The sequence below is a fragment of the Dendrobium catenatum genome, unplaced genomic scaffold, assembly GCF_001605985.2.
Source record: "Dendrobium catenatum unplaced genomic scaffold, ASM160598v2 fragScaff_scaffold_1664, whole genome shotgun sequence".
Taxonomy (NCBI): domain Eukaryota; kingdom Viridiplantae; phylum Streptophyta; class Magnoliopsida; order Asparagales; family Orchidaceae; genus Dendrobium; species Dendrobium catenatum.
In genome coordinates, this window is record NW_021320126.1 from 31,062 (window position 1) to 46,863 (window position 15,802).

The 15,802-nt window shown below is 35.6% G+C and overlaps 1 protein-coding gene across 9 annotated transcripts in view; it reads left to right on the forward strand.

Annotated features, from left to right (window-relative positions):
* Nucleotides 1–12,706, forward strand: part of LOC110091805 (paired amphipathic helix protein Sin3-like 4) — a 31,208-nt gene extending 18,502 nt beyond the window's left edge. For 6 of the 9 annotated variants that reach the window (XM_028701272.1, XM_028701270.1, XM_028701276.1 and 3 more), the window contains exons 8-23: nt 3,529–3,604; nt 3,708–3,737; nt 3,883–4,166; nt 4,264–4,418; nt 6,809–6,936; nt 7,031–7,285; nt 7,477–8,136; nt 8,235–8,323; nt 10,046–10,681; nt 10,878–10,978; nt 11,078–11,216; nt 11,304–11,456; nt 11,640–11,803; nt 11,884–11,998; nt 12,110–12,292; nt 12,421–12,706. In XM_028701272.1, coding sequence (XP_028557105.1) covers nt 3,529–3,604; nt 3,708–3,737; nt 3,883–4,166; nt 4,264–4,418; nt 6,809–6,936; nt 7,031–7,285; nt 7,477–8,136; nt 8,235–8,323; nt 10,046–10,681; nt 10,878–10,978; nt 11,078–11,216; nt 11,304–11,456; nt 11,640–11,803; nt 11,884–11,998; nt 12,110–12,271 — 3,147 coding nt within the window. In that variant the 3' untranslated portion in view covers nt 12,272–12,292; nt 12,421–12,706. The remainder of the gene's footprint in view (nt 1–3,528; nt 3,605–3,707; nt 3,738–3,882; nt 4,167–4,263; nt 4,419–6,808; nt 6,937–7,030; nt 7,286–7,476; nt 8,137–8,234; nt 8,324–10,045; nt 10,682–10,877; nt 10,979–11,077; nt 11,217–11,303; nt 11,457–11,639; nt 11,804–11,883; nt 11,999–12,109; nt 12,293–12,420) is intronic. The other 3 variants (XM_028701274.1, XM_020816051.2, XM_028701273.1) reach the window with 2 other exon arrangements.
* Nucleotides 12,707–15,802: the final 3,096 nt, after the last annotated feature.

The following is a 15,802-nucleotide window of genomic DNA, read 5'->3' on the forward strand; positions in this document are numbered from 1 at the left end:
AGTATGCTATTGGCTTTGTATTTTCATAAAGAACACCCATTTGTGGCTGACTAATTTTTTTCCTTATTGGTAACTTAGTGATTTCCCATATATTGTTCTTCTCTAGGGCCTGCATTTCATCTTTCATGGCAGTTTTTCAATGTTCATTTGATAAGGCCTCAAAAATATTATTAGGAATATGGATATCATTTAGTGTAATCAGAAATTTTTTGTGTGAAGGTGAGAAATTATGAAAGGATACAAAGTTGGTTATGGGGTACAAGGGTGGTTTTTTTTTGTGAACTTATGTTTACCTCAATTTAAGGAGATGATTCAGTTTTTTGGATCTGCTATGGAGCTCAGTTTGGATTTATACGCCTAGAATTCACTTTTTGAAACCTCTTGTTATCAAAAACGATTTTGTCCTCAGTTTTAGGTGGATTGGTTTGGGGTGGAGCTGGAAGGTCAAGAGGGGCAAGTTCATTTTTCTCATCTTTCTCAGTTTCAGTCTTCTCCTGAAGATGAGATTGGGTAAAATGGGATTTTTGTTCATGAAAAGTAACATTAATAGATATAAAGGTTTTCTTGATGGAGGGATGATAACACTTATAATTTTTCTGGGTGGATGAATATCCAACAAAGATATATTTGAGTGCTTTTGGATCTAATTTTTCTTTATTTTAGCTATTGAATGTGAACATAGATAGTGCACCCAAAGATACTAGGTGTAAGGTTATTATGGGTTCGAAATTCAAGATAAAAAGAATAATTCCATTGGTAGTCGGTTTATGAGATATCTGGCAGTTAGAAGGGCTTTCCCGAGTAGCATTTGGGTACATTATGGTGGAATAGGATTGCATGATTTGAGGTTAGAAGGTGACCGCAAACCCATTTTATTTTGGGATGTGAACGCAGGAAGATTCATGAATAATATCTTCTTTTTGAAAGCAAGAGGATAAGATTTGATTAAAGTTATCTTTAGCTTTGTCGAGACAAAATTTTCTTATTTTTACCCCAAATTGGTTCTGGATCATGGTGTGAAAATTGGGGATAATAGTGCTCATATTGGATTAGTTTTTGAGGATAAAGATCTAAGAGACTCGAGTGCAATCATCAATTAAGATTACAAACCATTGGGCCTCAGAGATGTTGGGAATTTTTTAGGGCTCCCATATATCACTGTGAATAAGATAGAAAGGGGTATCACATCTCTCATTTTTGTTTGAAAAAAAAACTTTTTTATATTTGGCTAACTCGCAAGTTTCATAATGAAAATATGTACTATCCAGTTTATAAAAAAGTTTTGGATACATATTTTTTAAGACATCAAAAGATGGATGGCCTAATTCTAAGTGCTGAAGCCAAATAGTAGTTATTTTATGAAATAAAGATAACATATGATAGCCATTATTGATACTATAAAATTTGTTCAGCTTTTCGAGGTTGTACAATCCATCTCTCTACTTAGCACGTCCAATCTTCTTTGCTGATCCCTAGTCCTGAAATAAGAAGCAAGTAGGGTTAGAAAGGACTTGGCAATTATTATTATTGGTAAATTTTTGTATGGAGATTAGGTTTGTGGATAATTGAGGTATGTGAAGCACATTTTTTACAGTGAGGGAAAGAGAAGGCTGACCATGGTTCTGATACCATGTGAAATTCAAAGAATTGAGAGGAAAAAGCTTAGCTTTATTGCACAAATCTATCCCTATTTATAGATCTATATATGATATCTAATAAAGAAATAAATAAATTATAGAATCATGCATTATTGCACTAACATAATCCTTCCTAAATCTGCCACTTAACTATGGAAAGAGATCAGCGTGATCCAGGTGAGCCTCCCACGGATTCCCATCATAGTTCTGGGATTAATTTGCTAAAGGATGACTTAGATTCAACATCTTGGTGAGCCTCCCACGGATCCCGATCCTAGCCGTGGGATTAATCTGCTGAAGGACAGCTGAGATTTAACACTTCTTCATACTTTCATCTTCTCCTCAAATGGGGTATTTATAAAGCACAAATCTAACTCACTAACCATTCTCATTAAAACTAATTACACTAATGTTTTAGATGCCAATACAAGACTTGCTATATTACTTATAACTAATTATAACTTACATAATTAATTCACAACATTGATGAGAACCTTATGTTATCTTGGATATTTTGAGTTGTTCAAACATCAAAAGAAAGAACAAAATATAAAGAGGGAAACATATATTCATTTATCTTCATATGCTCATCTTCTCCTCACTATGGGTATTTATAGAATACAAATCTAACTGACAAACTAACTATCCTCATTTGCACTAGTTAGAATAATAGTCTAGATGCTAATCATAGGCTTACAATATTGCTAACTAATTACAACTCTCAACGAAAGCACTATTCATAAGAATTCGATCTCATTTTGAACATTTCAAGATGTTTAACTTCCCAAAGAACAAACAATTCATAGAGGAGAAAACACATTCATCCTCTTAATATGCTCATGGTCTCTCCAAATGGGGTGTTTATAGAGTACAAATCTAACAGTAAAGCCATCCTCATTAACACTAATTACTAGAATGATTTATATAATAATCATAGACTTGCAATGTTACTAACTAATTACAGCTTATGTTGTGGGTTCACAACAGCGTATGAGTGTATGATCCTTGTGCTTTGTGTCATTATGTTATTTTTCATATTTTGGTTTCATTTGTCTGCAAACAGTGTTAAAACCAAATACTGTCAATAAGGTTTTTGTGGGATAGCCAGACATTTTGGCCTTTGCATCTAAGAGCACTTTTTTTAATTAAAATCTGCAGGAGTTGATTAATTGCACTTATAACAGGTATGAATCTCCCTTCTCCGCAAGTGTGACTTTATATATATATATATAGCTTAGGAAGGTTTAATTTCTCCAGTTGGTTGGTATGCCAGAAATATACTTGGCAGTGCATTTGCAAGGTGATCTAAATAACATTTTGTGTTCCAAGAAAGTACAGGAAATGATCGCAAGCTATATTGCATTTAATTTTAAATTTGAAAATGCTGTCCTATTGCATTCCATCTAGACCAAAAAAACTGAAACTATGCATTTGGAAGCTATTATAATGGTTTATGCTATGGTATTAAATCGTACAGTGTTATATTGATTAATAGGTTTTGGCAGGTCGGAGGAAGTGAAAATTCAGTTTTATTTGGATTTATCTGTTATTTTTTTTTTTCCTGGAGTCATTGTTGTTAGTTGTTCTGGCTTATGATGATTTACTAATCTTTCGAGGAACAGATGCATCTAAGTTGATTTCAACTTTAACTTCCAGTTTACTGTATTATTTCTGATAATGACATCTTAATGAAAATGTGTCTGATGAATCTATCAGCTCCTACCCATATATGGAGTGTTGGTAAGTGAAAAAGTGCGGGTTGGCTGCATGTGTTTCCTTGCTTATGCATGCACAATATCCATATTTTGTATAGTCATATTTTTTTGATCCAGCTAAAAAGAAAACCTTCTCTGTTTGATTTTTGCTTGAAATTGTTCGGCGTGATTTTCAGGTTAGTGATATCCTTGGAAAATATTCTGATCTGATGGAGGGTTTCAATGAATTTTTAGCCCACTGTGAGAATATGGGTAAGGTTGGAGCTTGCCATATTAGTACTTTTGCTACTTCCTTTTTATTGATGTGTATGGATTTTTTATTTTCCGGAATTTCTAATTGAGATATCCAATGCAGATGGATTCCTTGCGGGTGTTTTCAATAAAAGTATGCCAAAAACCCTATGCTCAAACTTCATAAGTGTCATTTATGTTACCTTTTTAGCCTGCAAGTGTCCTAAGTAAACTTGAATATTTGAGCATCACCATTTTGTATTGTATGTAAAACATAATCATGTTACTTTTTATGATAGCAGAACCCTTGTGGAGTGAAGGACATAAGGCTAAATTAGTTAAGGTGGAGGATAGAGAAAGAGAAAGGGAGCGTGAAAGAGATGACAGAGATAGAGACCGTGAAAGAGAGAGAGATAAAGATAAGGAGCGATGTGACAAAGGTTGTTATATTTCCAAGGATACAGCTAATCACAAAGGTCCTTTGGTCTCAAAAGAAAAGTTTAATTTATACAAACCAATTTCAGAGCTTGATTTATCAAACTGTCAACAGTGTACCCCTAGTTACCGCCTACTGCCAAAGAATGTAAGTACTATATTTTCTTTGTTTGATTTGATGCTATTTTTTGTGCATTTATGAACTACCTTTAATTTGCTTTTGCTGCATTGTTTTTTATTTGCAGTACCCAATTCCTGCTGCAAGCCAAAGGACTTCGCTTGGTGCATCTCTACTGAATGATGTTTGGGTATCAGTGACTTCTGGAAGTGAGGATTATTCTTTTAAACACATGCGGAAAAATCAATATGAGGAAAGCTTATTTAGATGCGAGGATGATAGGTAACAATTGTATTACTGTATTCAGCCACTAGAATGCATTGTCTATAATTTGAATATATTCTTTCTATGTATCAAGTCATAAAGAATCCCTTAAGTACAAAATGTTACTTTCTAATATGATCCATTCCATCTCATCATCTTATATGATCTCGTGAAGGAAATGATTTATTTTCAAAGTTTATTTTTTCTTGCACATTTGATGTAGTGCAAAATAGAGTTAGGTTTCCTAATACAATTAATATAATTTGTAGTATGTTTTAATGTAAAAGAATATATAGGATCCATTGATCACAAGCAACCGATAAATTCAACAACTCACTTTAATGAATACAAACGATACTAGAGTTTTAGGCTAATTAAGCAAATTGGAAACAATTCAAATTAAGAAAATTGAATTGATTTTCACAAATCAGATTTACGGTGTTACCACCTTTTGTATAAAATCAAGAGAATTAAACAAGTTTAAAGTAAATTATACAGATGAAATATAATAAGGAATGAATTTCCAAAAAAAAAAAAAAACAAATAAAGGTAGACCTCAAGCCTTATATTAGAACAAGGAGATGATTTGACCTTGAATTAGATTGTCACATTTTTACCACACTTTGAATGAATTACACATAATTTGCACTTACAATATTAAAACTGCAAAGAAAAAAATGATTGGACTCAATTTATCCCTCTACGTGCCTCAATGATCACATATTTATAATCATCTATTTTCATTGTTGGTCATTATCTTACATCTTTTCCCGGAATGAGGCATGTCGGTAAACCAATTCTTGACATCGAAATCTTGACAAATTCAACAGTTTGGTGGCATATTAGTAAGCAGGAATGATGCTGAATAGTAATAGGTATCGTGGCTTGTAATTAGACAAAGAATAAAGATAGGCGGAGCCTATCCCTGACCAGATGCAGGAATCAAACTATGGAGGCTACACGAATCAGCTAACAAATTGTTTCCTGAAGACTAGCTTCAGGGATTGCTTAGTAGAAGTTGCAGCAACTGAATAAGTCAAAATTGCAGGATCCACTTGAATTGTTAAGTTACAGTACAATGTATTACTGCTAGGGGTGTTAAAACTTGACTCAACCCAAAACCCGATCAGGACCCAACACGGAAAATTCCGGGTTTGGGTCAACCCATTTGCCATACGGGTCGGGTTTGAGTTCGAGATTCTGACCCGTTTATAAAACCATGCTGGGCTCAGATTGACCCGGAAACCCGAAAACAACCTGAAAGGACTCAGGTTGGCTTCGGTTGCTGATGTTTTGCAGGGGACGAAGCCATCGATGCGGTGGTGCCTAGTTTGTCAATGCTTTGGAGGATTTGGATTATGTAGAGGGTGAAGGAGCGGAGACGGGGAAGGGAGAGGTTGTGCGGGAAGAGAAAGGTTGTGCGGAGGTGCCTAGGTTGTCGATGTATTGGCAGGGGCGGTTTCCAATGGCAAGGTGGACGGGGTCGCTGTCAGGTTGCAGGAGGAGTTGGAGAGGAGGGAGGAGCAGGCAGAGGCGGTTAAAGGGGGGAGGAAGGCAGCTTCGGTGAAGTTGGAGTAGTGGATAGCAGCGTAGATGTTTGATGAGAGGATGAAGACGGGGAGGAGAAAGAGGAGAAGAGACCAACAACTGCGGTGTAGGAGGAAAAAGAAAGGGGGAGTTTTGACGGTTTCATCGACAACCTAAGCAGTGCTTATTTTCGGTTCAAAATCGTAATTACCGATGACTTCGTCCACACATAGGCCTCACCCAGACGGCCAGACGGCAGACTTGTTCCCGCTTGGCGCTCGCATGCACCACGCTCCCCTGGGTTAGCGGATTGGGTTGGGTAAACCCGGTAACCTGACGGTTTGGTCCGGGTTGGAATTGCTGACCCGTTGTAAAATTGGGTCGGGTTAGCGTCAACCTGTTTGGACCCAGGTCAATTCGAGTTGGACCCGAATCCAACCAGTTGACCCGTTTTGACACCCCTAATTATAACAATAAGGTTTTAGTGATGCAACGGGAAAAAATCCAAAATCTTCTATCGTAGGGTAGTCCCATGTAAATCTTTCCAAATCTTCAAAATTTTGAAAATCAGTTGCTCTAGGATAGTCCAAACTAAAGAATTCCAAAACTCACTACATGACTTATCAAAATCACATTAGAAATTGAATACACAAAATCATATAACACCACAACCGACTAAATAATAAAACTAATTAATCTTTTCAAACTTCACCGTGCACGGTCAACCCGTCTCCGACACTAGTGTTAAGGTCAACACATTCTATTACTTTGAAGTATCTCTATTGAATTTTAATATTGTTTCTATCAATTCTTTATTTGCAATATGTAAGTTTTGCAAGCTAGAAATCGGATTTTTTTATTTTTTTGAATTGGTATGACAGGTTTGAGCTGGACATGTTACTAGAATCAGTAAATGCTGCTACTAAGCGAGTGGAGGAACTATTGGAGAAGATGCAGGATAACACCATCAAGCCGGAATCTCCATTTCACATTGAGGACCATTTTACATGTTAGTGTGCATCGTAAAAAATGCTCCATTTCGCATCCCCTTATATTTGATGCATATGCCGTGCAGCTGATCCTCTTCTTCTTTTCTGGTACAGCTCTAAATTTAAGGTGCATCGAACGATTATATGGAGATCATGGGCTGGATGTTATGGATGTTTTACGGAAGAATGCTAGCCTTGCATTACCTGTAATATTGACTCGTCTGAAGCAAAAGCAAGAGGAATGGTCAAAGTGCCGTGCAGATTTTAATAAGGTGTGGGCAGAAATTTATTCAAAGAACTATCACAAATCACTTGATCATCGTAGTTTCTATTTCAAGCAACAAGATACAAAGAATTTGAGTGCGAAAGGTATGTGGAAATTTACTTCTGCTAATTTTGTCTTGTGCCATTAGCTGAATTTTCTTGTTTTTGATAAGAAATAATGGAATGCTAGATTTTTATCACTTCTAGTAGAAAGATAAGTTGTGATCTGTTGGTTTGTCATGAATTGTTGTGTCATTCTTTATCATGCATTGTTATTTCTGCTTTCCTCCATGCAGCTCTGCTGTCTGAAATTAAAGAAATTAGTGAGAAGAAGAGGAAGGAGGATGATGTGCTTCTTGCTATTGCTGCTGGAAATCGGAGACCTATAATTCCCAGCATTGAATTTGAATATGCAGATCCAAATATTTTCAATGATCTCTATCAGATCATTAAATATTCAAGCCGAGAAGTATGTGCATCTTCAGATCAGTTGGACAAAGTCATGAGGATATGGACAACCTTTTTGGAGCCAATATTTGGTGTCCCTCCTCGCCCTATGGGAATAGAGGATACTGAAGGTGTCTCAAAAATTAAAGTTCATAATAAAACTAGTGTAGCAAATGCAGGAGAAAGCAATGGTTTTCCCGATGTTGATGGATTTATAGCCAATAACAAGTCTGTTAAGGGTGATGGTGGCATTATTCAAGAACAGGCAACAGGCAAGATTAGAGTTGCAAATGTAGAAGCAGTGGTTCTTGACAATGGTGTTCATGATAGCGATAGACCTGTTCTTCAAAATGATAATATCTCAAAAACTCCGGTGCAAGGACGAGTTCAGACTAGTGCAAATGCATATGAAAGGTCTGTTATAACCATGCATGTTGCTCCTGGTGGACGTTCAATTGATATTGTTCCTGCTTCTTCCAGAATGCAATCAAATATTTGTATTGTGTCGGGTAAAAATTGATTAGTGTACTAAAGCTCACTTATCCTTCTTTATCTTTACTTGTTTAGAATTTAATCTAGTTTAATAATTGTTTTTATTTTTATTCAGGGTTTAGTGCAACAACAAAGTCCAGTCATACTGGTACTGAGGCTGCAGCTGAGCCTCGTGCTCACAATGACGTTTTGCCTCCTTTAGAGGTACACAGCGAAGTTTTTTTTTTTTACTGCGTTTTAATAATGATTTTATCATTTTTTTGTTTCTAATAAAAAATATTATTGGTAATACTTGCTTGTATTTTTATCTTTAGACATGAAGATCTATTTGAAACCTTTATTTTATTCAATTTCAGCAATTTTTACATAGGAGTTGCATCAAGCAAAAATAATGTAGGAGCCTTTGGCTCAATCCCTTCTACCCCACCCTACGTATTTTTAGGCTTTCCTTATTGCCTAATGCTTTCTCCCCTATCTACCAGGAACTCTGGACGTGCTATAAGTTATCTAGTTATCCTCTTTTAATGTAATAGTTTTACTATTTTTGATAATTTTTGTGTTTGTATCAATGGTGCTATTGTTCGGTTTCTCTTGTTGGCTGCTACCTTTGATACTATCGTCTTCCCATAAGATTTGTGGCTTTCCAACTTTTGCATTGTCCAATCCCAATCTTGATATGCTCCCCATCTTGATATGCTAGATCTGCATTATTGAAACCTTGCCAAAGCTTGACCTCATAATCATCCACAAGCATTGATTCATCTCACTGGATTCATCTCGCAACTGACATCCCAAATTCCGTTCCATCCCATTCAAAACATGCAAAAACAAGAGACACATGAGCTAGCTTGACGAGACATCCTCCAAAAATTTTCCCGCTCCAAGTTAATGACTTGATGCAGTTGTCCCCATCGCAAGGATTTTCAGTCGCTTTTGTCCAGTTTGCGAATAGATTCAACCTCGCATCCACTTAATTTGCCTTGTTTGATTCATCTCTACCCATATCCAGTTGTATGAAATCATCCATCCAATTGCTATATTTTGCGATCCCCATGCATTTTAACCACACCATTCATAAGATCGAGTCTCAAATCATCGCACCAGTACAGATCTGCCTCCGCTCCATGCATTTCCCATAGATTTGGTGACCCACACCCATTTTTTGTGACATTTCTCCTCTTCTATCAACCTGAATCTCGCTGATCTCAACAGTGTCAGATCTACCAACTTTGCTCAATTGCGATTTCATTATCACAGCTGTAAATGCCCCACTTCCAACCAAATTATTCTTCCTCCCAGCTACGCTAACCAACTCCAAGCCAGGGTCTGCCTCCGCCCAACCTGAGCTTTCTTACGTACAACAGTAATCTCCTCCCCAATCTCATCACATTCAATTTCACCTTGAGGCCAAGGTCATAATGAAGGAGTGGAAAATTTTAATAATGTAAAAGCAAGAAGTCTTTAGCTCAATTCGTCTTCTTCCCAAAAATACCTGTAGTTTTAGGCATCTGATATTTTCCAAAAGCCTTCTCTCTCAACTACCAAAAGTTGTAGATATTCTTCAAATTGTTTACATCTCCTCTTTTATTGTAATAATTAATACTCTTTCATGTGATTTTTGTGTTTGGGTTCATATGATATTTTCCCGTACAGTTGCATAAATTACAATCACTCCCTTTGTAAAGGGATGGCCAGTGAAATTGGCAAGCTTGATCAGCATGTTGTGCGGTCCTTCTTTCTTAACATGTTCATTAGTTGTGATAGGAGGGTCCGTATTGTAGTTGTTTTTGTTTGTGATCGGTCTTGTGGTTGATTTTGTTTAGCTAAGAGAAGCAATTTCATGTTGCATTTTGTCCATTTATAAAAAGCTTATTCTCTTCCCTTTTTAACTGTTGCATTCAATCTCGACTTTTCCCTCGACCTCAGGGAGGGGATACTGCAAGATCAATATTAGTGACAAATGGCAACTGCATTACCAAAAGTAGTAAAGCCAATCGCTACCATGGAGGTGTTGGTTCTCAAAATGAGAGGGAGGAGGGAGAGTTATCACCTAATGGAGATTTTGAAGAGGATAATTTTGTGGCTTTTGAGGATAATGCTATGGATGCATCTACTAGACAAAAGGGTGGTTCTGCTAACAGAACATTTCAGGTTAGAGATGGAGAAGTTGAAGCCTGTGGTGATACTGCTGGAGAGAATGATGCAGATGACGAGGGTGAAGAAAGCGTTCAGAGATCTACAGAGGACAGTGGAAATGCATCTGAAGCAAGAGAGGATGTTTCAGGCAGTGAATCAGGTGATGAATGCTCTCATGAAGATCATGAGGAAGAAGATGCGGATCATGAAGATCATGATGCTAAGGGTGAAAGTGAGGGTGAGGCTGATGGAATAGCAAATGATGCTGAGGGTGAAATAACTTCATTGCCTTTTTCGGAACAGTTCCTGCAGACTGCGAAACCACTTGCAAAGCACGTACCTGCTGCATTACAAGAAAAGGGCGATAGATGCTCAAGGATCTTTTACGGCAATGATTCATTTTACGTTCTTTTCAGACTTCATCAGGTGACTTAGAACATCCCAGACCCCCACCACCTCCAGAAACACCAACCCATATCATCCCTAACTCCTTATTTTTAATCTGCAAATGTTCCCAAAACACCGTTTGTATCCTATTTCTTCATTCTATGATTAAAGTACTTGGATATGTCCTTCCTGAAAATACAAGCAAAATAAACTACAAATAACTTTCTCGTTGCAGACTTTTTATGAAAGGATTCTCTCAGCAAAGATAAATTCAGCATTTGCAGAAAGAAAGTGGAGATTTCCGAAGGATGCAACCAATCCTGATTTATATGTCAAGTAAGTTTCGGTTATACGATTGGTCATATTACTTTAAGAGTAATTGTCTTGTTAATTGTTTTTTGCTTTAGAAATCAATTCTTTGTTTGAGAGGTGCAGGTTTACGACTGCATTGTACAGCTTGCTTGATGGCACTGCCGATAATACAAAATTTGAAGATGATTGTCGTGCTATTATTGGCACCCAGTCCTATCTGCTTTTCACGTTGGACAAATTGATTTATAAAGTCGTTAAGCAGGTAGATTTGCTATTATAAAATTGCTTTTTGTTGATCTTAAAGAATCGTGTTGTCTTGAACTAATTTTTATTTGCTTTTTATTTTCAGCTTCAAGCAATTGTAGCAGATGACGTGGACAATAAACTTCGTCAGCTTTATTTATATGAAAAGTCAAGACGACCTGGACGATTTTTTGATATGGTATATCATGAAAATGCACGTGTTCTCCTTCACGATGAGAGTGTATATCGATTTGAATGCGTAAGTTTGGCCATCCTTCTCTCGTAGTGCGTTTCTCCTATACTGTGCACGTTCTGCTGCTATGCCCCAACTCTTTTGAATTGCAGAAATATACTTTTATTGCTTTTGTCTGTCCATGCAATAATTGATGTAGTCTTTACATGTTCACTTCATTTCATTGCATTTTTTGCTGATTGAATGCAGTCTTCAAATCCGGCTAAGATATCAATTCAGTTGATGGATTATGGTCTGGAGAAACCAGAAGTTACAGCTGTTTCTATAGAACCCAATTTTTCATCTTATCTGTACAACGATTTCCTTTCTAGTATTTCAGATAGAAAGGAGAGGCTTGGCATTTTCATGAGAAGGTGTGGAAAACATCCAATTGTAAACTGAGACTTGAGAATCTAACTTCTACTAGTTGCTGAATTGTCCATTAATCATGTAGGAACAAGAGAAAATTCAGAAATGATGATGACGAGGATTCTATTTATTGCAAGGCCTTGAATGGTCTTCGAATTTTCAATGGTCTGGAATGCAAGATAGCAAGTCTCACATCTAAGGTATACTTTTAGTGAATTCCAAAGCAGTTTGATAAACATATAACTATTTTGCATGGGCACACAATTTATACCTTGTGCTTCCCAAATTCACATGAAATGCATCTGCTGTAGGTTTCCTATGTTTTGGATACGGAGGACGTTTTGTTCCGCATGGCAAAGAGGAGGAGACCTTCCCAAGGAGGTCAAACTTCTCGAAATCAAACAAATTTTTTAAAGTATTACACGGAAAAAGTGCAGAAGTTCCATTGTTTTCAGGCTATGAATCTAACATGATCTATGATAGCCTAGGACAAGGTAAACATTGAAAATGCTTTTTTTTCTTATTTATTTTTGAAGCAGTTTATATCTATCGTTTGATGTTCATTCCTGCTTTCTATGATGCGTGCCTTGTACCTCGCATTAAATATTTCTTTTGTTCGCAGTAGGAATTTTTTGTCCTTGGTTGGGAGCTCGTTGGTTCGGTGCTGGGCAACTAACTGTTGTCTCTGACGTTGGAAAGAACAATGATAAGCATTTATGGAGTTGTATGATACAGATGCCTATAGTGGTTCAACTGGTTGCTTATGCAACAGCAATCATGTATATATTAGAGATATGGGTGGTCATTTGTCTCATTCGAATACAGAACAGATTTTAGTTTTTATTGCCCTCACAAAAAGCCTTTTTTTGTCTACTAAATCTCAGAAATTCTCCCCACTTCTGATGCTTTTTTCTGTCTTTAGCAACGTCTTTTTGTCTTTTGGCTAACCAGGAAACTAGGAAACTAGGTCGTTTAGCTGTCACTAATTTATAGGTGTTGCATTTTTTTTTTTTTTGGAGAAGGGTGTTGTATTTATTCGTAGGTTTTTCTGTTTGAATTTATGGCAGCTTTTATTTATTTGTTTTAAAATTTGAAAAGTTTAGTGCCAAAGCAGGGCAGTCTTTTTCGGAGCTATATGTTAAGGCTGTTTAGCATTAGGATTGAGGTGCTAAGACAGCATAGAAGGCTTGTGAAAAATTTTTTCCATGTCTCCAAAATCCTTAAGTTGATGTTTACTATCATTGTGTTTTAAGGGGGTTTCTTCTTCTATTTCTGTTGCTACATCTATTGTGTGTAATTTTTATCAATCTAATTTTAAAATACCAATTGCTACTAGTAAATCTACCAGATCTAAAGTAGCTGGGAAGTCTTCTACTTCGAACATGAAATATTAAATTGTTTTTCCAAATATTAAATCTTGGAATGTGAGAGGTTTTAACTGTTTGGATAAAGTTAAGGCTGCATTTTATTGTATTCTTGAAGCTAAAGTGAATATTGATCTTGTTGGTAATCTTTGGTTTGATGCTGATCACAAAATTTTTCAGCAAGAAGGTTGTTGTAATAATTTCTATTTTTCTTTTGTTGGTAGAATTTGGTTAAAATGAAATACTTCTTTTATTTCTCTTAACTCTATCATTATTACTAGTCACTATGATGCACCGACACGGACACGGCGACACGACACGACACGGACACGGGACACAGCAATTTTTAAAAATATAGGACACGGGTGCGGCGTGGACACGGCATAATAATTTTCTAATATAATATATAAAAATTAAGGTGACATTATAGTAAAAATGTCAAGCAATAATAAATCAATTTCATGATAACTTGTTTAGCTTATAATATAAAGATGTTTATTATAAAATGTCTAGTACAAGCACAAAAATATAAACAAAAAATTATTTAATATAACATGAAGATCTAACTACTCAATAGAGGGAATAATAAAATTAGATTCATATGATAGTCTTTGGCCTTCAATATCATCATCATTGAATATCATTGCTTCCAACTCTAGTTCATCTAAAGAAAGATTTGCAAACTCCAATAATCCCATATCATCAAGGCACTCGAACCCATCTCCAGCAACATCCCACATCTTGTTATCACCTGTCATATAAAGTGGGGTTTTCCTTATGAAGCTCCATGAATCAACCACCACATTTTTGGATCCATCCTCCATCTATCAACCAAAGATTCTTGATCACCAAAATCCTCTAAATATCCAAAGAATTTTGTAAGTTCTATATTAATTTTTCTTCTCTCCTCCTCATTTGAAAAATATCTTTTTAGGCATATATTTCTCATATTTGAAATTTCTAAATCTTTTTGTGATGAGATACGCTGAGGGTCTTCTTGAAGCCATTCTTTACTTGAATATCTTCAAATAATACAAACTACAAAGCATATAAAATTATATATTCATTTACCAATAAATTTAAATTAATTTAAAAGATAAATATAAATATACCTTGGATTTAATGAATGAGCCAAACAGTGCAAAGGTGTGTTGCTTTTACTCCACATATCTTCAAGAATAGTATAGACAATGCTCCAAAAACTTGAGACTTCATCATATGACTTTCTTTCATGTCTGTATATAATTTCTTTCACTTTTGCTAACATAGAGTCTCACTTCTCATAAATCATATGTAGACATGATTTATTTGTGTCAGCCTCTCTCAACATATCATAAATTGGATAAGTGAAAGTCAAAATGTAGTATACATTATCCCACTACAAATCATCTAAGACATTTTCTTTAATATATCCTGCCTTCCCAACATCTTCTTCTCGATAGCAAGACCACTTCTCAGTAATCACCATAGATTGAAGAGCATTTTTAATTTGTTTGAATCTTTTCAGCATGATTATTACAGAGGCAAAATGAGTTTCAGCAACAGCTAGCATTTTCAAGTGGGAGAAATCATTAAATATTGAAAGTCTCATAGAATGGTTCATAATAAAAATTTTTATCAGAACAGCATCATCTGCAGCCATTGTTATTCAATAACATTCAGCATAGATGATTTCATTAGCCTCTGTATTCTTTGTTGCACAAATATTTTTTAGAGCAAGATTTAAAGTGTGCACAACACAGGGTGTCTAAAATATATAGGGATAAGTTTACTCCACCAATAATCCTGCAGCTCTACACACCGGTGCATTATCTGTAATAACCCGCACAACATTTGAAGGCCCAATCATGACTATCACATCTTTAATCAAATTAGCAATAAAATGTTTATCCTTGTATTCTCCTTCACAATTCACTACTTTAATGAACATTGGGTAATTCTCTGTAACGGCCACTTCTTTGAGGATATGTCTAACTATCACACACCAAACTAACACATTTTTCTTTCCACTCTCCTTTTGTTGGTTCAAGCAATGTCTCAATATGTGCTTTCTCTTTCCAATAATTTCGATCTTAATGCATTGTAGCCAGGTGGAACATATCCTGTGAGGTTATTGTTACATGCAAAAATGAATGCATTTTTATAATGAGGATTCCTTGCAAGGTTGAAAGGAAGTCCCGCTGAAAAAAACATCCTTAAAAATATTTGGGTTTCTTATTTATTTTATGCAGATGATTTACTCATTTTTTGTAAAGCTACTTTGGAGAATGCCCGTAAGCTTAATAATATTCTGGGTTCTTTTTCGTCTGCTTTGGGTTTGTTTATCAACACTGAAAAAGCTCTCTTATTGTTTCAAAAGACTGTTTTCTTGAAGCTGCTATTAGCTTTATTCTTGGCATTAAAATTTCTTCTCATTCTTTAAAATATTTGGGTTTACCTCTTTCTGATAAGAAACTTAGAGTTTTTTATTTTCAACCTTTATTTAGTTCGATTAATATGATGTTAGCTAGTTGGAAAGTTAAATTACTCTATTTTGTTGGTATGGTTCAATTTTTGAACTTTACTATTTTTTATTGGATTAGAGGTTTTTTTATATCTAAATTTTGTTTCAAATTTATAAAAAAGGTTTGTTCTAATTTT